The 22,692-nt window shown below is 47.4% G+C and overlaps 1 protein-coding gene across 1 annotated transcript in view; it reads right to left on the reverse strand.

Annotated features, from left to right (window-relative positions):
- Positions 1 to 22,692, reverse strand: part of RSF1 (remodeling and spacing factor 1) — a 540,450-nt gene that overhangs the window by 270,161 nt on the left and 247,597 nt on the right. The window contains exon 9 of the mRNA XM_086933896.1: positions 22,557 to 22,636. Within this exon, the coding sequence (XP_086790022.1) occupies positions 22,557 to 22,636 (80 nt within the window). The remainder of the gene's footprint in view (positions 1 to 22,556; positions 22,637 to 22,692) is intronic.

Here is a 22,692-nt window from a genome sequence, read left to right on the forward strand (position 1 = left end):
GCCAGTTCAGCCTCGAGGCTATCCAATTCCGCCCGACGCTCCCGTTTGTGACCCAGGATGGATGCCATAGCTTGTACCCGGAGGACCACTTTATACGCCTCCCAGAGTGTACTGGGTGAATCCACCGAGCCCTTGCTTTCTTGGAAAAATTGTTTAGTGGTACGTGCGAGGGTCGACTGAATGGGTGCGATCTGGAGGAAGCCAGCATGCACCGGGAACATGCGTCTACGGCAGACCTGGTGATGGGTATATTTAAACAGTATTGGGGAATGGTCCGAGATGCCCCTGGGGCGGATAGTGACCTCCTCTATACCCTGTAGGGCGTCTGCGGATACCAGGAAATAATCGATACGTGTGAGACATTTATGCACTGCTGAGTAGAAGGTGTAGCGTGTTTCATTCGGGTGCTTGAATCTCCAGCTGTCTGTAAGCCCAAGGGCATCTACTAGGCCAAGAAGACGTCGCCCACCCTGCGCTTCCAGCCTGATAGGGAATCTGTCCTGTGAGCCATCAATTATGTCGTTGAAGTCGCCCCCAATTAGGAGTGTTGCCTCCGGCAGTGTCAATAGAAACGCCGTAAGGGCTGAATGGGATTGTGCATGGAGTGCAGGAGGTATATAGACAGAGACCAAATTGAATAACCTTCCTTCCCACTTACAGGTCAGCGCCGCGAAGCGGCCATGTTCGGCAACTCGTGTTTGCTGTACCACCAGTGGGAGGTTTTTCCTAATAAGAATCCCCGTACCTCTGGAGCCTGAGGAAAAGTCTGCATGGGCCAACATCTGGTATCCCCCATCTGTCCATAGCTCGAACCGCTGACCCAAACAGATGAGTCTCTTGCAAAAAGACCACCACAGGGCCACAACGTTTCAGGTATTGCAGTACCAGGCCTCTCTTCAGTTTATCTCCTAAGCCTCTAACATTCCAGGTAAGTAGAGTGAGGGTTGTCCGTTGAGCCTGCGGCCCCCGCGAGGCAAGTTCAGCCATCATCTGTAGTGAGGTGCATCAAGAATCTAAAATTGCATTTGGTCCGCAAACCATCACGTACAGTGAAGTGTATCAAGAATCTAGAGTCGCATGTGGCCCGTAGAGCTAAAGTATCTTCCCATAGTGCTGTCAAAACCAGAGTGAGTTTAACAAAACAATAAGAAACAGTTACCTTCGTAACAAAAGCAGCGGACTTTATTGCATAAGTTACCTTCCCATCCCGTGTCCCACCCACCCTCCCTGCCTCCCTGTCAGGCGAACCTACAACTGCCCGCCACCCCAACTTTGCAGAGTGCTTTATTTTCCCTCCCAGAACTGCAATACTTGCGTGTCGGGGGAGAGTCCTATGAGGCAACAGCCTTTTGGAGTACCTCAGGCTCCCCCCAGTCCAGAACCTCAAGTCAGCTCAAATGTTAATGTCCTTAGTGCTGCATCTTCAATTACAGAGGATTGTCCGAGGTGCGGCCAGCCCTATTCTCCTTCAGGATGCGAGTCACGGTGGGGCTCCCGATCCCCGGAGCCCATATCTTCTAGGGAATCCTCCCCCTCTCGGCGGCGGTGCGGTCTCGGTTTCCGGTCCTGTTTGTTCACTGGACGCCAGCCCTCCAGCCATTCGAGTGTCGTCTCCGGCGAGTCGAAGAACCATGTCTTCCCTTCAGCCATCACCCTTAGCTTTGCAGGAAATAACATGGAATATGGCAACTCTTGTGCCCGTAGCAGTTTTTTAACCTAGAAGAAGCTACGACGTCTCCTTGAAACGGCTGCAGTGTAATCCGGAAAGAAGGAGAGGGTTGAGTTTAATATCCGGAGGGGGGGGGGGATCCTTGCCGCTTGCAGAATCGCTTCGCGATCTCTAAAGTTGAAGAGGCGTGCCAGTACTGGCCTCGGGGGCGCCCCCGGATTCGGCCTTCCACCAGGTACTCTATGGGCGCGCTCGACTGAAAAGAAATGTGAGAGTCCCTTAGGTAGTAACCTAGTTTTTATCAACTCTTCAACGTACAGGTCCATTGCCTGGGTCCCTTCCGTCTCCGGAATACCTATAATTCTGACGTTGTTCAGTCTTGCGCGCCCTTCTTGGTCGTCTAGTTTGTCCATGAGCATTTTGTTGTCCTTTTCCAGGCGGGCCACCGCCACTTGTAGGTTTGAGTTTTGCCACTATCTCCACGTCCTTCACCCTATCCGCCATTTTGTGGAGGTCCGCCCGCAGTAGAGAAACGTCCGCAGAGATCGTTCCGACCGTCGTCTGGATATTTGCAAGTGCCTTTATGATGTCCTCCAGTGTTACCTTCTTCCCTCCATCAACCTGTGCTTTGCCATGAGGTGGCGTCATATGAGAACCTTTCTCATATGCATTTTTGTCCAATTTGGCCTGGACAGTCTGATTTCTGGGCCCTCTGCCTGCCATTTCACCTTGGGTTGTAGGGCGCGCAGCAGATATAGACGCGTCAGAGCTACTAGATAGTTCGCTATTACGCTCAGGAATTTTTCTTTTGAGTCCCTCCATTACAGCCTTTATGGCAGGTACTCTAAAAAGTGATAGATGTTGTCTATTTTGTAGGTATGCTGCAATGGCAGCAAGATGCAGTCTAATAGATGTATACGCTAAGTTACATCTTTGGAGGTGTAATAAGTATCCTATGATGTGTTGAATAGACACACCTAGACAACTGATGTTGTTGTTATGACAGTATACTATAAAACGTTTCCACTTGGCTGCATAACATGCTCTAGTGGTGGGGTGTCTAGTTTATTTAATAACGTTCATACAGTCTGGGGGAAGGTTAAGATAACCGAACTCTAGGACCTCAGAAGCCAGATCGCTAGGTTGAGCTGAGCTGGGTCTGGGTGTCTGATCTCTCCATTGTTCTGGGTTAGGAAGCGTGGAGACAGGTGTAGCTTTTGGTGTGGTACCACAGAAAGTTACAGCAGTGTGGTGTACCACAGTTGTCTGGCCCAAGTTGGAGCAACTAGAACGAGAGTCAGGGAATGTTGCTGTAGTTTGCACATCACTAGTGGAAGTAGTGGGAGAGGTGGAAAAGCGTATGCAAATTTGCCGACCAGTTCATCCATATCGCATTTCCTTTGGACAGCGGGTGTGGATATCTGGCGGCGAAGCTTGGGGATTTGGTATTTTGGTGGATGACGAAGAGATCTATCTGAAGTTGCCCCCACATTTGAAAGAACGGTTGAAGAACTTGTGGAAGAAGTTCCTATTCGTGAATCTGTTGTGTCTGACGGCTTAACAGATCGGCTATGGTGTTTTGTATCCCTGGAACATGTTGGGCTAAGAGGAAGATGTTTAAAGGGTATAGCCCATCTCCATATCTGCTGCGCTAACAGAGTTGCCGAGAGTGTGTCCCCCCTTGTTTGTTAATGAAGTACATGGCCGTCTTGTTGTCTGTACGGACTAAGAAAGCTTTGCCAGATATTTGCTTTTGGAATGCTTTTAGGGCTAGAAATATGGCTAGTAACTCCAGGTAGTTGATGTGGAGTAGCTTTTGTTGCGGTGTCCACCTGCCCTGCGCGGTGGGCTGCAATAGGTGAGCTCCCCAGCCGGAGAGCGATGCGTCCGCTGTCATGACTATTTGAGGAACTGGCTCTAGAAACGGTCGGCCCATGGAAAGGTTTTTGGTGCTCCACCATTGCAGAGAACGGGGAGTCCGACTGTCTATCAACACTAGGTCTGTTAATTGACCTTGAGCCTGGTTCCATTGACGTGCTAAGCACTCTTGAAGCGGACGCATCTGTAGTCTTGCATGTGGCACTATGAATAAGCAAGAGGCCATCATTCCTATGCGTTGCATGAACACTCGGTCTGGAAGAGAGTGTTGCGGTTGGAATTTTGTCAGAAGAGCTTGCATATTTGTTCTCCTGGCAAGAGAGAGATAAGCTAGCGCTGTTGCGGTGCTTATTGTGGCACCGAGATATTGTTGTACGTGTGACGGTTGCAGATGGGACTTGGTGTGGTTTACTGTGAACCCCAAGTCATGGAGTAATTGGATGGGGGTGTGAGTGTGTTGTACACACTGACTGTATGAGCTGGCTTTTATGAGCCAGTTGTCGAGATAGGGGAAGACATTAATCTGCTGTCTTCTTAAGTGTGCTGCTACCACTGCTAGGCACTTGGTAAACACTCTTTGTGCTGTTGTGACTCCGAATGGGAGTACCTTGAATTGATAGTGCTGACTGTCTAGTACAAATCTGAGATACTTTCTGTGTGAAAGGGAATGTTGAAATAGGAGTCCTTGAGATCTATAGTGGAGTGGAGAAGTGTGGCTCACTGGTTAGAGGAGGCAGACCTGGAAGCAGAGGTCAGCCCGGGACCAGGGTTCAATTCCCGGCTCGGCGGGGTCTTGAGTCCTAAAATGTCCATGGACTCGACAATTCTCGTTCCGGTGCCTACTCAATTCACGGGTTCACACTCTGCAACTCTGGGCAATAGCTTGCTTAATCTCCACAACGGCCCCTCGCGGCGGGATGCCTGGCTTTCACCTTGCGGATACCCTGCCGGGGGTTATCTCACAGGGGAATACCAGGACGGGTTCCCTAAGCAAGCGCTTAGAGACCAGTTGGTGATTTGCGCTATATAAATTCCTGTACATTTACATAGTGGCAAGGAACTTGTTTTGTAGAAGGAGAGGAAGGACCTGCTGTAGTGTGACCATATGGAAGTGTATACTGATTGTATGTACAGGTTTAGTGGTCTGAGGTCTAGAATAGGCCTTAGAGAGCCGACCTTCTTTGGAATTAGAAAGCACAGGGAGTAAACTCCTTTGTTTTGCTGATGCAGTGGAACTGGTTCTATTGCGCTTTTTTGTAGGAGGGATATTACCTCCTTCCTCAGCAGTAGCAAATGCTTACACCTGTTTTCTTCAGCTCTGAACCTCCCCGATAGAAGCAGCAATCTCCACATAAGGGGGTAAGTGCTATACCAGAGCGTCCTTCTGACGCGTCTTTTCTACCGAAGTGTATTAGGGTCAGGGGCACCGCGTTCTTCATTAGCAGCGCGTATTTATCTGTAGCGACACGTACTTTTCACCTTGGCAAAAGTAGAAATTGACTCTTTACCTTTGAGCATGCATGATGGGGTACCTCTCATCGGGGGTATATATTTATATCCTCTACAAAATTCATATACAATATAACGCTGTATGATACATTATACATTTCAACAGTTCTGTTTATCACTCTCTACCTACCGCTCTCTCCTCTACTCTACTCTACCAGGGGAGGCTCCTCTTGTTTAGAAATTAAAATGTGAAGTGTCTAGCTAATTATGCACTGTTGTAGTAGTTAAGACTAATGCTTACTATTGTGCCTACCTCATTCGAGCATTTTGTATGAAAGTTTCTTCATTTTTGCACAACATGTCTGTTTGTATTGTCTCTTACAGGCTCATATATACCAGAGTGGTTCAAAATTTTTGACCCTCAATTGCACTGAACTCCACTAAACACGTGTGAGTAGAACTTCTATGTTTGTCTGTCCCTTTCTGTCCTGACGAAAGCCCCGTAGACTCCTTTGAGCCAAAGGGGGCTGAAACATGTCGACACCCACGTAAAATTGTACTTCCGGATCCCATAATTCGATCTAGGCTAAGTACCCCTTGGTTTTATCATAAGATCAACACCATTTCATTAAATTTCACTAGGCGCTGATCCTATTTTTAACAGCAATTTTTTTGATTTTTCTTTGCACAAAAATTTTCTTTTCTCTGGTCACTGCAATCCAGACCAGAGGAGCCTCTGGCTGAGGCAGGCACCCACACTACCTATGGTACCCAATGATAACTGCCAACGAACCACAATGTAGGGGCGGAGGAACGATATATACCGCTAAACCCATTTACATTGGGTCTTTTGAGGGTACCATAGTTTTTCCAACCAATGGTCTGGACTTGTTACAAGTGTCCATTTCTTCACTTGATTAACTCTGATACTACTTGGGGAAATAAATGGACACGTTTTCCTCGTCCCTCCTTTGATAACCTTTGCAAATGCTCTTGTGACATTGGACACTGTTTGGGTGGTATGTTTGGGGGGGTAGATGTTATTTCGAGACAGTAACCTGATTGAAGTATTTGTTGCACCCACCTGTCTGATGTGATGTTGGTCCAAACAGGAAGGAATTGTTGTAGTCTTCCCCCAACTGGAGTGGAATGTGGTGGGGGAAGTGGAAGGAAGGCATTGGGCAGGGCTGGAGTCACAGCTGGAGTTGTTAGTTTTGCCTCTGCCTTTGTTGTGGTTACCCCTATAAACCCCTCTTTGGTAGCTCCTACTGTAGGTGGATTGGGTAGGAGCTTTGTAAGAAGTAGAGGGACTATCTGAGGACTAGCCTCTGGTAGTGCTTCTATAGGATGAGCGATGAAAAGAGCGTCTGGGAGTTTGCGACTGCAAGGCTCCCATAGATTTTGCTGTGTCCGTATCCTTTTTCATTTTTTCTAGTGATACGTCCAAATTAGGCCAAAATAAGTGTTGCTAAGGTTGATTGAGGATGGCACTTTGTACTTCAGGTTTGAAACCTGAAATGCGTAGCCAGGTATGCCTATGCTAGAGGACACCGGTATTAATAGCCCTTGAAGCAGTATCTGCTGCCTCTAGGGCACAACGAATAGAGGTATTGGTGATGGTTTTACCCTCTTGTATGAATTCATTGGCCCTATTTTTGTACTTGTCTGGAAGGTGCTGCATTATGGATTCGAACTCATCATAATGTGCCCTGTCGTACCATGCAAGTAGTGGCCGGAGTATTGGCAATACGCCTTATGTTTGCTGCCTGTGACGCTGTTCTTTTGCCTGATGCGTCCAGAAGTTTAGACTCTTTATCTGGAGGGGGAGCCTCACCTGATGTTTGGGTATTGGCTCTTTTGCGTGCGTTGGAGACTACAAGAGAGTCTAGTGGTGCAGGCCCTTTAATGTAGGCTGGATCTGAGGGGGCAGTCATACTTTTTTCAATTCTGGGGTTGATGATTCGAGCCCTGACTGGATTTTTGAAGACCTCTGGCGCATGCTTAAAGACACCTTTAAGCATGGGTAAAATTGAGGTGGACCTTTGTGTGGTGTCAAAGGTATCCATAAGGAAATCTTCCTCTACTGGGTCCGTATGTAGGTCAACCCCATGGTATTGGGCAGCTCTATGGACAAGTTGGTTAAACCCCATAGTGTCCTCTGGTGGGGAAGGCCTGGAGGGGTATATGTCATCTTGTGGCATGTTAGGGACGTCTGGGGAGCTATAATCATCCTAAGGGTCAGGTGAGCCAGGAGGACTAGGATTATCTAGTGGCGGATTGTCTGCACCACCCCCTGTGTCATCAGAGGTGTTTATCCCCGTCATCATCTTCTAATGGAGTAGGAGATGTTGTACGGGAGTGATGTGGTAGGGGAGGAGGTGGTGGAGGAGGAGAAGGTATTCTTAGAGTAGAGGTTGCAATGTCCTTCTTCTTAGGATGAGGAGCAGGTGCAGGTGTGCCCAATGGTCGTTTTTTAGAACTAAGAGTGAATCAACCATTTTTGGGATCTTTTACAAGAGTCTTGTGTTGGATCTGGAAGAAATAGCTCCTCTGTGGGAGGTGGATCCTTTGGTGCTGAGGTCTTTGGTTCTGTAGGCTTCTTGGGCACAGAACCGGTAGCCTCTTTTGGCTTTGAAATATGTTGTTTTGCAGTGTCTTTAGCCGGTGGAACGTGTGGTTTTTTCAGTTCCGAGGCTTTTTTCGGCTCCGAGGCATGGGTGTCAGTTCCTTTCGGTGTCAGTTTTTTGCTCGGCTCCGAGTGAGGTTTTGGCATCGAGTAGCCGGTGTCAGTCTACAGCGCTGTGTGCTTAGATGTGGAAGCAGCTGGCGTGGAAGAGGAAGTTGGCTTCTTTTTAGGTGCCGGGAGTTGTGTGCCGGCACCGAGAGTAGGCTGACTCGAGCCCGAGTCGCCTAAAGGCTTATTAGGCTTCTTTGCCGAGCTCGAAGGCAGGGCATGGGAAGCAGTCTTTCGGTGTGCACCTGGGCCCGAAGGTGAGGGTGTGACTGAAGCCTTTTTGGAGGGTGTCGAGGAAGGGTCGTGGTCAACGTCTGTTCTTACGACCTGCTGTGCTGGAGAAATGTCCTCGACATCTGAGTGGTCGGCCTCCGAGTTGCTGTCAACGCCATGTTCTCTCTCTTGTTCAGGCATGTCGACTCCCTCTTGGAAGATGTTGTCTGGGATCGAAGATGAGGAGCGAGCCATAGTTCTTCGAGCTCGTCGGGTTTTTGGAGCGGAAGGAGGCTCAAGCTGAACAGTCTCTGGCCTCGTGCTACGGTGAGAGGCGAAGGTTACACACCTATCGGTGTGGGGAAACTTCGACCCACATTGAGGACACTTTTAAATGGCGTCCTTTTCATTAGCCAGAAGATAAGGCCTTGGTAGGCCAGACGGCCTTGGTCAACGACCGGAATCGAAGACTTCGAAGTTGTTAAAGAGTTGCATCGATTGGAAACGTGTTCGAGACAATACCGTCAAAAAGGGTGAGGATTGCGCGCCGAAGGAGCGCAGGAAACACATCTGAGCCAGATGGCGGAAAAAAAACTATCTGAGGATGGAGCCGATGCCCATGCGCACTGTAGTCCAAGGGAGGTGTCACCTATCTTCAAAAGACTTTTCAGGACAACAACAACTGCAAACATCCGGGCCCAACACTAGGTGGCGATCTATGCACAGTGTGTAATCTGCAGCCCATATGCCTCGAACATGCCTTTTCCAGTATCCCTATTGCCGAAGAGTCTTAAAACTGAAGGGCTTGGAGAGACCCACACCAGGATACTTCCCTGGCAACTCACCCACATTTTCAGGTGTTATCTGGGGTTGGACATAACTGGCATATTTGTCTCTAACGTAATTACTTGCAATGAAGCAAAACCACACGCAAGCAGGTGTAATTGTGCGAGCAGCGTAATCTTTCATTACTCAAACTGGCGTAATTGCGTACTTTCAGTAGTTTCACACCGCAAGAGCAAAATCCATCTTGGTAAATGATTAATATAATTACTAAAAATATTAATAATGAGAAGGGGACTTAGGCACATGATAAAAATGGAAAAGGTGGTAGTGGTCTGCCTCGGGTGTTTGCTGTGATCGCAACTGGAAACCAGAGGTGACGCCAAAAGAGGGAACTTTAAGACTGGGGGGGTGGGGTGAAAAACATACAATCAGAATGACGTAAATGTGGCTAAGGAAGGAGAAAGACAGCGGGTTCATGGGTCTAGGAGGGTGAAGAGAAAATATTCAGAGGAATACCTCCCAGAAGGCAAACAAGAGTGACAGGGTAGGGGTAAAGAGGAGGATGCAGGTGTTTGCCCTATGAGCATCTCAACTGACTGATGACCTTGAAATGCACTACGACCAGGGAATGCATTTATTATCCTATATTTGATCATCAACGGGACCATAAACAGATCTCAGAGGCGAAAAGAAAATTGGAATTAGCACTCAATTATAAATCTCATTAAAGTTCATTAGAGCATCAAATATCGGCGATGCTTGGTAGAAAAAGATCTCAGAGGCGAGGCAAGGCCAAAGCTTAGTAATGTCGAGGTGTGTTACTGCAGGCGTTTGACTATCCAGAGCCCTGCCCTTCCAAAACCCGGCTGCTCCCCCAGTCAGTCAACCCCACGAACATTGTGATGCTAATGAGGCTGACAAGTACCTCTCCCGTGCACTTATGCTCTGGGTAGCGCTAATATGCTAGTCTGTCGACTGGCATTAGAACCCCATGCACAACCGGGACCGCTTTGAACCCTCGTGCGGCTCAAGTGAAGACTGACATCACTTCCGTGCACAAAGACCACAGAGTCAGACGAACAATATGATTGCGTACATTCAAGTTTTCTTGCAAAGCTGAAAAGCGTGCATCTGAAACTCAGAGCCCCAAAAGCTGTAGGCTCTCAGTCCCTTTGTCGCAGGTACTGACGGATACATGTGATGCACGTGAAGCACTGACAGTGTTGGGTTTTGGAGCGTACAGTCTTTTCTTTACTCTACATTATAACTCCAAAGATATCCTAGTAGTTTGTACCTACTGAAAGCCGTTCCTCCAGTACACATTTTAGGTACTTCATCAATAGCCAGCGTGGGGTTCCCTCGACCACTGTCCGGTGAAGCCCATGAGAGAAAAGGGTGATTTGGGATTGATACACACTTGCAGCTGCCCTGGTATACCCACACAAAGGAATTTTAGCAAATTGAGTAATTTCTAATTCCGGGGGCTCTACACCAAACTATACATCACTACTAGACCCTTTAGTATGAAGGACATCACCAAACTGCTGCATGACAAAGAGCGAGGGGGAACTTCTGCCTGCAAATACACATTCACATTTCCCTAATCCACCCCACTTATAGGCTAGGCCCAAGTCCCAGTGTCTACCTCAACACCGACTGCCTCAAAGCACCCCTACGAGGACGACACAAAGCAAGTACCGCATCCCAGGCAGGGACACTTAGTCCACCAACACCACTGTGAGGATGACACAAAACGAGCATGATGTTCTGGCCGGACATATGAGTGCTGCTTAGGCGCGAGGGTCTTAAAAGAGGCAATACACCAGATCCATTCCCCCCTCCCCCCCCCCTCCCCTTCGTGAAGCGAGCCCGTGCTCAGCACCACCACAAAGGAGCAGGCGCGAGACACCATTGGCCGCGCGCAAGGCTTCCTGCTGGAATGCAACTTCAAAACACGCGCTAAATCACCAGGCAGGTGCTGGTTGGTGGTGGAAGTGGCTTCACACACTGAGGATAACAGAAGCTTTTTCCTGCTGTTTTGCCGCTGAGCAGGACGTGGTTTACAGTGGACCCCCGATAAGGCAGCCAGGCGCCCACAGCAAAGAGAGGCACGGGTTACACCTCGTGTCCGACCCTCCATGCATTGAATTAATTGAGGGGGTTGCGGCATGTTTTCTACGTTGGGCACGACGCGATGCAAGCCAGCCAGCTATGTAGCGGGGGCACACCAGCGGGTTTCTAAAATGTACAAAGTGCGGGTGGTGGGGTATGAGGCCATGTGCGAGTCATACTGAGGAGCGAGTGCAGGGCTCTTTTGAGAACTGATTCCTGGAAAGAGTTTCTGCCTGGCTGCGCAAGCCTGCCTGCGCGAGCCTGCCTGCCTGGCGGTGGTCTGAGCTCTGCTTGGGTGTGTGTGGTCGGTCCCCCCTGTCCTGCTATATGTTCCTGTCGAACAGGCCTCTCGGAGACAACCTTGCACTGAAAGACTCGGCGACGGACACGGAGGAGGGCAGAGGGAAGGGGGGAGGCGAGCAGCTCCTGAAAGCGCTGTTTGCTCACCTTCACTGCGGTGCTGCGAAGAGGAGGCTCTCCTCTGCACTTGAAGACTCGGCGACGGACAAAAAAAAAAATGGCGGCCTCAAGCTATCGGAATTTTTCGAATTCGGGGGCGTGTTTAGCTGTCCTGAGTGACGGACGACGTCACGAGCTAAAGAACAGCAAAACTTATGCCCCCGAATCCGAAAAAGACGGGGCTTGTTTGGAGTGACTCACTTCTCTTCCAATGGCTGGCCTCTGTTTAGGAAGCCAGCCAATGGAAGCGAACTGAGCTGAGAGGCGGGTCTAAACTGCCCTACTAAGAGTCATTAAATCTCCTGACCGGAAGCTGCTTCGCAGCTTAACGGTCCCGAGACCTAAAAAGGTACTGTCTGGAGTCCCTCAGGGCTCCATTTTGAGCCCATTATTATTAAATATCTATATGGTTCCTCTTATCTCCCTGATTGAGTCATACGGCATATTTGTGACATCGTATGCCAATGATACTCAACTTATTGTACCCCTTAATAAGAACTCCACCAATGCTGAACAAAACCTTAAGAACTGCCTTAAGGACGTCTTTCTTTGGATGGAAACAAACCATCTTAAATGCAATGCCAATAAGACAGATTCTTCCTATGGGAAAAAATCCCCATTTTTCCTAGCAAATGGTGGCCGGAGGATTCCCCTGCTCCTCCACAGGCTGTGGTGTCAGCAAGAAATCTAGGTGTCTTATTTGACACCGAGCTATCATTTGATCAGCATGCGAGGAATGTGTCAGGAAGTTGCTTTAGTATCATAAAATCTCTAAAGAAGTTTTTTGACTTCCTGCCCACTGACTCAAGAAAGGCGGTGACAGTGGCCTTAATCCTCGCCCGCCTTGATTATTGTAATGGCCTGATGGCAGGTGTTAAAAAAACCACGCTGAAAAAACTCCAAAGCGTGCAACATGCAGCAGCCAGACTCGTACTTAAATTACCGAGGAAATCTTCAGCGTCTGCCGCTTTAAAGACCCTTCAATGGCTGCCTCTGCATAAGAGGATACTGTTTAAAATCCTGATCATTGCCTTTCGTGCATTAAATAGCACAGGCCCGAAGTATCTCATCAGGCGATACCCCCACTATAACCCGTACAGGACGTTACGATCTTCAGGGGACAACCTGATAAAGCTGGCCAAATTTAATAAAAAAACTAAGGGGGGTAAGACCTTAACCTTCCTGTCCTCCAAAGCCTGGAATTCAATGCCCAATAACCTCAGATTTCTGATTTAGGAAAACCAGTTTAGAAAGCAACTCAAAACCTGGATCTTTAACCTTCCAGAGGACTACGTACTGGCTGCTATCTAGTTTGGTACTTGTAATTGTTTGCACATTGTCTCGTTAGCGCCAGGATGCTCCTTTCGGAGCGATAGTTGCGCTCTACAAATATACAATACAAATACAAATACCTAATGTCTGGTGGGAGGGAGACTTTTCTTCCTCCCCAAAGCTCTCTGTCTGGGTGGAGTGATCCATAGTTTCAGGCGTCACATCACTAAAATCTGTCTGTGTTTGGGCTGTGACCATCACAGCCCTACCAACCTTTTCAGGAAGGCCTGCCGTTTTGGAATGGGTTTCTTTCTCTATCTCAGCCCAGGCTGAGATCTCAAGATCATTGCCCAGTAAATAATCTACAGGCAAGTTTGCAGACACTGCCACTCTCTGTGGGCCAGTGACACCTCCCCAGCTGAGATTTACTTCTATCATGGCATGATCTTTCTGCATCCATCAATATTGGTCACCTGGTATGTGAACCCAGGTATGGTATGTGAACCCAGGTAAAAGCTGCTCTAAGGGGGCTAGTCTCTGTCACCATAGTGATGCTAGCTCCTGTGTCCCTATAGGCCTCAGCTTTCTGACCATTGATGTGGGGCTCCTGTCTGTACTTGCCCAAGGTATTGGGAAAAGCAGTGAAGTTGGCAAACCCCATGCCATTCTCACAGACTAGAGTTGCTGTAGTAAGGGATCTGGTTAGGCGAGAGTCCACCCGAGTTCCCCAAGTAAACCCAGACAAATTTCTGGGGGCACTCCCACCACCTGGGGGATTACTACTAGTAGTAGCAGGAGGTGTTGGAGTACTGCTTGGAGGAATATTTTCCTTTTGCTGGCCTTTGGGTAACTGCTGTCAGTTTTCCAGTTGCCAGGTTGCTTACATACATGGCAATAAGGTTTCTTAACAGTAGCGGAAGGATTTTGGGACACACCCCCTCAGCGGATTTTTGGGTCCCTGCTGTGGATTTATCTTTTGATTTATCCCCACCTTTCTCTTGTGGTTTGGTAGAATCTTTCTTCTGGTCACCACCCTGATTTTTAGGCCTAACCCTGGTTCTGACCCATTTGTCTGCCTTCTTACCCAATTTTTGGGGAGAGGTCAGATCAGAGTCCACCAGGTGCTGGTGTAGAAGCTGTTTTTGACAATTATTAAGGATCTGCTCCCTCATAATCAAATTATACAATCCTGTATAGTCTTGTACTTTGCTGCCCAGTAACCAGCCCTCAAGAGCCTTAGTACCACAATCTACAAAATCAGTCCAGTCCCGAGTCTGTCTCTTCTGGGTGTCTCTGAACAGCAACCTATACTGCTCAGTGGTTAAGCCAAACCCATCTATCATAGCACTCTTCAGAACTGTGTAGTTGTCAGCATCTTCTTCTCTAACAGTGAAGAGCTTCTCTCGACCTTTGTCTGCAAAGGAGAGCCACAAGATTGCTGCCCACTGCTCCTTGGGGACCTTCTGTACCTTGCAGGCCCTTTCCAAAGCAGTTATCCACTTGTGGATGTCATCCCCAATCTGATAGGGAGGGACAATCCTATTTCGGTTTCTATGGTCATGAGACCTGACCCTACCACTAGGGTTGTTGCTGCCACCAGTGGGCTCTAGCCCAAACAATTTCTTCTCTCTCTCTCTCTCTCTCTCTCTCTCTCTCTCTCTCAAGAGTTAAAGTCTCTTTTGCAAGGGCAACTTCTTGCCTCTTGATCCTAAGCTTTGCTTCTCTCATCCTAGCTTTATGCTCCCTCCTCTGAGGTGAAGGCATTCTTCTTAGAGCAGAGGCATTGGACCCCACTGATGAATCAGAATGGTCAGATCCACTGGAAAGTGATCTAGATCTTCTGTACTCACCATTAGGCCTACTTGGGGTCTGGATTGGATCCTTCCTTCTCTAGTCCCATGTAGTCATAGGTTAACCTGGTTCAGTTCCCTGACTTCTACCTGGTTAGCATCCACATAATTTATTTTTGACATTTTTAGAGCGTACTGTTACCCGGAGGTGTCCTAGCGCTGTCTGATCGCTAATAAGGGTGAGCAGGGACATTAGAAAGAGAAAAGCCAGGTCTTGAGAGCTTTCCTGAACTTGAGTAGGTCGGGGTCTGTCTCAGATTGGTTGGCAGTGCGTTCCAGGCCTTGGCGGCGCCGAGGGATAGGCTTCTGCCTCCCCAGCGAGCTTTCCTAATTCTGGGGACGACAACCAGCCCCTGCTCGGCTGACCGTAGCGCTTGCGCTGGTTTATACCACTGAAAAAGAGAGGTCAGGCAGTGGGGACCAATGCCGTGAAGTGCTTTGAAGATCACACAAAGTGATTTAAACAGGATTCTTTTCCGCACTGGCAACCAGTGTAGCTTAACCAGGTCCTGGGAGACTGAAGCGAACTTGGAGGTGCCTGTGATCAAACGTGCTGCAGCATTCTGCAGGATCTGAAGTTTGTCTAGGAGACCCTGCTGAGCGTTCAGAAGGAGGGCGTTGCAATAGTCTAACCGAGACATTACCAGTCCGGTCACTACTGTCTTTTTGTGTTCCGCCGGAAGGAATGGCAAGACCTTCCTGATAGTTTTAAGCACAAAGTGCGTGGCAGAGGATAAGGCATTGATTTGGGGCCTGAAGGAAAGGGAATCATCCATCAGGACACCCAGATTTTTTACCTCTGTTACTGGGGAAGGTGGCAGTCCCATTTCTTCTGGCCACCAACGGGGGGAGACCAAAAGTTATCTTTGGTCCCGAACAATAACACCTCTGTTTTTGCGGAGTTGAGCTTAAGGCAGTTTCCTGCCATCCAATTGCTCACTTCCCGCATGCAGCAACTGAAACGATCTGCAGTAGTGTCTAGATCTCCCTGGCGCAGCGACACCACAATCTGGGTGTCGTCAGCATAGGAAGTAAGATTAAACCCAAAGGATCTAATAACTGGCGCCAGGGTGGAGATGTAGACATTAAACAGAGTCGGACTCAGGGAGGAGCCCTGGGGGACTCCGCAGGGGAGCACAAATGGTTCAGATTCGAAGTCCCCCAAGGCCACCGCCTGAGTCCTCCCAGCCAAAAAGGCTTTCAGGATATGGAGTGCCTTTCCCTGTATCCCACTTGCCCTCAACCGGTCCACCAGAAGTTTATGGTGGACCGTGTCGAAGGCTGCTGACAGATCAAGCAGGATCAGGGCGGCTCTGCCCCCGGCGTCCAGCACCATTCTAATGTCTTCGACAGATTTTATAAGTGCCGATTCTGTGCTGTGTCCAGCCCTAAATCCGTGTTGGGATGAATCCAGCCTCTCTCCTGCACCTAGGAAGTTGCTGAGCTGCGAATTCAGTATGCCCTCCATGATTTTGGCGGGGTAGGGGGAGCCTGGCGATGGGACGAAAGTTGTTTAAATCCGAAACGTCTAAATTAGGTTTTTTAGCAGGGGCAAGATCGAGGCTTGTTTCCAACGCGAGGGGAATTCCCCCTTATCCAGCATGATGTTGAAAAGGGGAGTGAGTACAGAGGCGATGGCTGCAGAGGCCATTTTAGCGATAGTGGCTGGGCAAGGGTCGTGGGGGGACCCTGATTTTATTCTCATGAGCCGACCTGATACCTCCTCCTCAGTGGCGGGGGAAAAGTTGTTTAATAATTCAAGGTTCCTATTACTCTCCAGGGGCGTCGCAGGGGTGAGATCAGGAACAGTGGACATAATTTGGCTGTTTAGAGGATGAAAGATTTTTTCCACCTTACTCGAGAAAAATTTAGCTAGGTTCTCACAAAGTTGGCGACTTGGAGGGATGTCTATAGGTTTGGGGGCCGCCAATGATGACAGTGTGTTAAACAGTTCTTTGGGGGAGTTGGTCGCTTCTTTAATGCGCTTTGAGAAAAACTCACATTAGGCGTGATGGATCCTTTCCTTATAGGCTCTCAGTTCTGCATTAAGCAGTTTTTTATCATTCTCCCTGTAGTTTTTCCGCCATATTCTTTCTAATTTTTTACAGCGGGTTTTGTGGTCCCTAATTTGTTCCGTATACCATGGGGCCGAAGGGTTGGAACGGGTGGAACTATGTGAGACTAGGGGTGCAGAGGTGGTAATGGGCAGACCAGCAAATGGTGCTGAGTCCAAAGAGATTTACAGAACTCGAATATGGTCTGCTTGCCGACTATTTTGAACAACTCACCTCAAGACTTGTATTTTATTCACCAACTGGTCAGGACCAGTCTACCCCCTAGTTTGGAAGACCCAGGACACTGCATCAGGCCCAGGGACTGGGTCCTGCCGAATAATTTCCAGCTGTCCAATTGCCTTCAGCCCAGGTGGAAATGCCCTGTTCAAGTACTTTTGGTGAAGCAAACTGCTGTGAAGGCTGCTGGAATAAAGGATTGGATCCATGCAACATATTGTAAGAAGGTGCATTTGCCCCTCACGTATGATCAGTGGGTAAAGAATGGTCTCCCAGATGAGGAGTGGGAGAAAATACCCGCCTTTGCGCCATTCAGTGATGGAGTTCTGGTTGAGGATGCAAAACAGAGAGGTTCAGAAGGAGCTTCAAAGGCCTCTGCCATTTTCTGATTACACTCCGATGTTTGAGTGCCACAAGCAACCTGGTCTTCAGCGTTACAATTTGAGGCCATGTAAGCCAACTGCACAGAACACTTAGTGTAGGAAAGTGTCCCATTGCTTTGGACACCCCCTTTATCATTGTTGGATTAGCTAGAAAAAAGCTTAGGACAGGATAAGATCCAACTGCCAGGTGCTCAAGAGCGCCAACTTTAATGGACTAACTTGTGCAGCAGGGTTAGTAAAATAAGAACACTGTGAACATTGGTTCACTTATCCTCTCCTTTGGTGCTCATATAGCCTCTTGGTTCATTTTATTATATAATACTTGTGTGCATTATAATATCTCAGAGTTATAATAAAAAGCTATTAGTGTAAAGTATAAAGACCCTTCCTTGCACCTACTCCTCCAGGAAGTGTTCTCCAAGGAAATTATGGAATAGCACCAATTTGGCAGAAACATGCATCCGGAAAAAGTAGAGGAAGGTGCTCCATTGGTTCGACAAGCGCCTCTTAGGGCATGGTCTCGTAAGGAGAAATGCACTTTGATTTTTATCTTACAGATAATAGTTGCAATATTATTTGGTATATCCTGCTTTTTGGAAGAGAGTTCCTATGGCCATACCCTTGTCAATCCCACTCCGACACAGCAGGAACACTAACACTTTAGTCTTAGCCCACCCAAGTAGAGCCACAGGTTGGGTTATCAGAATAATACATTTATCCAGAGCCTTTATAAAATGCATGAGTCACTAAACAATACTAAGTGTTTGGTTTGTGGTCTGTTGCCTGATGCGGGTAAAAGGAGCAATAGGTTTATTACTTTACCTTTTACCTACAATGGATCTTGCTGTGCATGGTTTCAGTTTTTTCTTGTCCTGCGACTCAGCTTAGGCCCTTACAACTATAGCAGCCGATTTGATCCACAATAACTGTTTTGTTAATGGGTCTGAATATGGTAAAACATTAGAGAATGAAACATATATAGATTGGAATACATCATTCAAGTATATACAGTGGCTTAGGGAAAATTGGACATTTAAGTTAGTTAGAGGAGTACCATTTGTCTCTTCCTTAGAACCCGTCTGTGTTAAGGGACAGTGGTCCATAGCGGTGGGTGACTCCAAATGTAAGCATGTGCTCTCACTGAACGCTACCAATATGCTTGCCTTTCTATCTATGGGTAATAGCTATTTTATATGTGGTCAAACAGTCTATAGTTCTCTTTCTTTCAATTGGACAGCATCATGTTATGTGGCGTTTCTCCTTCCCTCAGTATATATTGCCCCTCCCAATTATCATAAAATACATCATCTCCAGAGGAGAGAAAGTTGTTTACCCAGGGTCGGAAGAGCAGTAGGCACCAATAAAATATACCAAACGGATACAACCTTTCAGCAATTCATTGATGCAATGAAAGGCCTCCTACCTTTTTGGGGCTCCATGGCCAATAGTGTTCAGGTTCGTCAATTAACTAGAGTTGTTGATGCAGTTATCAATAAAACAACAGGGGCCCTTGCTAATATAACTTCTGAGATGCAGCTGGATTGTCATTCTCACTGACAGGGGTGGAATATGCCGGGTAATAGGCAGGTCCCGCTGTGTTTACATTCCTGATAATGCCCCCAATGTTTATGGAGCCATTCAGAGCTTACACCGTATTTCCAATGAGATACATCAGGATAAGGAGGCCTGGTCTTGGTCTAGTTGGTTCACGGTGCTGCAGAGATTCTGCCCAAAAACAGAACTATGCGCAGGATTATAGGACCTTGGTGTATAGGGACTGAGTCATCCTACCACCTTAGTATCCATGAGCCCAGGACCAACTAGCTATATTGTCTCATTTGCTCTCCAACTCACTCACAGAGAAACAAATGATTAGACTCCCTAAAACACAACACTCCCAGATCTCTCAGGAATCGCGGTAGCAAGACACACCCTTTTGTTTGTACTCATGTACTTGTCCACAATAAGATCGGACAGAGACACAGAACAGTTTAAAATACTTATTTTAACTAACGTGCCCTAACATGCAGTATACGTGCCACAACAAGCAGGAAATTATATAGTACAAATACAGTCGGCATACCAGCTAGTCCATAAATCATGAAGGGAGATGTCATCATGAAAAGACAATAGAGCCTCCCCTCCCTCCCCTTGCTAAGAAGCAGTATTATATATGAGAAGATTTCTGGGCTTTGCCAGCAGACCCCATCCCATAGCCTATAGATGGTAGATCTACACCATAGGTGCTGTCTCGCTCCTCTCCTTGGAAAGGTCCCTCTCCAAGTGTGTGCTACCTATTCGTGTATCCCAATAAGACCAAAGTACGTTGTCCAAACAGCTGCATCAGTAAGTTTTGTCTAAGGGTTAAGGCTTGGCCAGAACATAATAACAAGGGCCATTGTTGTTCGACTTTGCTCACACAATGTTCAGTCAAAATCCCAGGAACCTGCTAAGTGTGAACACAGCGATGAGTTCCCATGTGAAAACAGCCATAGAAATTATTGCAAAAATAAAGTTGTGTAGTGACATGTGCAAAGCAGCGGGCAAGCTGCAGCATGCTCATGCTAACTTTGAGAAGACGACAATGTCCCCACGGGCCATGTGACACCCTCCCCTTGGTCAGGTCGTTAGCTCCGGGCTAAAACAAAAAGCAGAGGAAGCAGAGGCAAAGCGTCTCAGTGGTATCCCAATAAGAGTATCTTTGGAGCCCAACATTTTTTTCTAAAATTTAAAAAATAGCTAACTGGGTAGCTAAACATAACTCCATTCACTGCAAATCTTCAGAGTCAAAATGTTGCGGGAAAAGTGGAATCCCATAAACTACAGCATGTTGTCAGAACCTTCCATAGTAAAGAGGTATGCCATCCAATTAAGTAAGTTGAACGAGCATACATATCCAGAGGCGGTTAGGAGCATATCAAGGCAACCTGTGTTAACTTCGATGAAACTCCGATCCAAGAGTCGCTGTGCACAAGCACAGAGTAAGAAAGTGCCCTCTTTTTGCATGGTTGCCCCCACTTTTTGTTAAATTGCTGATGTACTTTGACTGAGTGTGCCCAGGGGTCCTGCCAAACAGGTACCCAGACCCACGTTCTTTCCCTAAAACTGCATTGAAGACAAAACCCAATTGGCACTCTCTGGCCACAGGTCAGCCCCTGGTAAATGGCACCACAGGTACCCAGGGCACTGTGACAAGGAAGGCCTCTAAGGGCTGCAGCACTTATTGTGGCACCCTTAGAGGCCCTATACCCTTACGCTCACACACTGCCTTTGCAGGCTGCGTGTTTTGATGCAGAACACAATGAAGAGTCGACATGGCACACATCCCTGTGTGCCATGCCTACAAACCACTGTCTATGGCATAGGTCAGCCACCTCTCTAGCTGGCTGAGGGTACAGGTGTATGAGCCCTGTACCCCTACAGTATCCAAGTCCACGAAAGAAGACGCCAAGCAGAGGCGGGTGTGGGTCACCTCCGGACAGGAGTGCTAGGGCGTAGCTTACTGTGGGACAGGAGTGCTAGGCCCTGGGTCACCTTGGGAAAGCAGTGCTAGGGCGTGGGTCACCGCGGGACAGGATCTAACAAATAAGGGCCTTCATAGTCAAAACATTTGCCACGTTTAGTAACAGAATTAGGTCTGTGCCAGTGGCATCTGTACAGCAATAGGAAGGAAGAGGCTGTATGGGGTCAACTAGAGTTGAAAACCATTTGAAAAATCCAAAAGCTTTTGAGGTCTTAGAAGCACACCAAAGGGTGATGGAGTGAAGAAGCCCCAATCTGTGCAGGGTTAGCATCTGGTAACTCCAGGAAGGGAGCACCTGGCTCTGGGCCTGGATGAATTTCTACAAAGACTTGTAAGATGATGTCAAGACTGGAGTCAGAGAATTAGGTCGATGACCTACTCGAGTGGGATTGATGACAAGAAGCCGAAGAATCCCTCCTGTGAAATTTCTTGTACTTCTTCCTGGAGGGCTTGTCCCTGGAAGAGGCCTGCTTTAAAGATTTGCTGACCTCGTTTGGGACTTGGATATGCAGCTATGACAGGATAGTCATTCATCCCAAACATGTGCAATAAAGAACTTGCCTTCTGCTCTATGAAGGCCTTGGCTTTGGTGAAGCCATTCTTCTCACATGACCTGGAGTTATGTTTGTGTCCCAGACACTAGAGACAGTTGCCATGAGGGTCTGGGAGTGACATTGGTTTGTGAAAGAAGTGACATTGTTTACATTTGAACATTTGTGGGGATGGCATCCTCCAAAAAACACTGCAAAAAAGCCATTTTTTAGGGAAAGTTCTAAGAAGAGAAACTGTTGCACTGCATCGAAGAGCGCGGAAAAAAGAAACTCATGTCAGTATGCCGGGGCTTTGCCTTTTACGGCTCTGTGATGCCATACCCAAGGTGGATCCCAGAGCTTAGGCAGAGTTGAGGCGCCACCTATCGGTACAGGAGAGTGATTATAACTTTCCGGGGTCAATCTGGAAGTTGGAGAACATTCAAGAGGTGAGGAAGATGCTGATAGAAGTATCCCTTAGAAATATCTTTCTGTAAAGCGTTCAGGGATTAACCACAAGGGCAGAGATATTACGTTTATGAACTCAATTGATGTATCCCGGACAGAAGACTATAACTGAAAGTAAGTAGCCGTTTATGAGGTTACCTTGCACAAGTAAACAATATTGGAACAACTTGCTTTCATTTGGGGTGGTTTGCCATGGAAACATCTTTGTGATGCAATGTGCAGCTGCAGACAATGCACTGCTTTAGGATTCAGATTATCACTTTATACATTTCTAGCACTTGTAGGGAGCACCTGTAAATGGGAATGTGCTATACTTTGACACACCAGCAACAATGGACAGGTGCTATCAAATCATAAGGACGAAAATTAAGGCTACTTGTCTTCTCCCAAAACCAAGAGAATAGCTATCATGCTCCTAAGAAAATACACATTTAATCACTTTCATCAACACAGAAAGAAAAGAGATTCGAATTGCAACACACCCACAGACAGAGGACTGCTCTCATGCTTCTCCACTAACACTTAGTCCCTAGCTTTTCTGCTTATATAGTAAGATGCACATAACACTTTCCTGTCTCAGATTAGTCTACTTGCTTTACCTAAACAATAATTAGTAATACTTCCTTGTTGGGTGATGCAAAGGTTGCTTACCAGCAATCCTTATTTAACCATGCCTTGATATAAGGTAAATTAATGTAAGGGAGATAAGCAGCCCATTTATCTGTACAAAATAGACTCATTGCTAGCCCCCGCCCCTCCAGTTAGCAGAACTACTAAACAACAGAAGAAGGGCAGCAGAGAAAGAAGTAAAAAGGTTGGTAGGAGGAAGAGCAGCGTAAAGAGGGTTACCTATAAATTATCTGTAATAAACACCAGTGCAAGTAAAACAGTTTCTCTATAAACATTTATGAAAAGACAAAAAATTGTTATATACGTTACCTTCTCTCTGCTCGTTCCTTCTTCTTCAGAACGACATCTAAATTCTGCAACTGTTCTTCAAGCTTTTCACACAGTAATTTCTAAAGGGAGGGGAAAATAGAGGTCAAATTCCTGTGCTACGTTCTGGCTTTAAGAA

Source organism: Lissotriton vulgaris, chromosome 8 (assembly GCF_964263255.1).
Source record: "Lissotriton vulgaris chromosome 8, aLisVul1.2, whole genome shotgun sequence".
Classification (NCBI taxonomy): Eukaryota; Metazoa; Chordata; class Amphibia; order Caudata; family Salamandridae; genus Lissotriton; species Lissotriton vulgaris.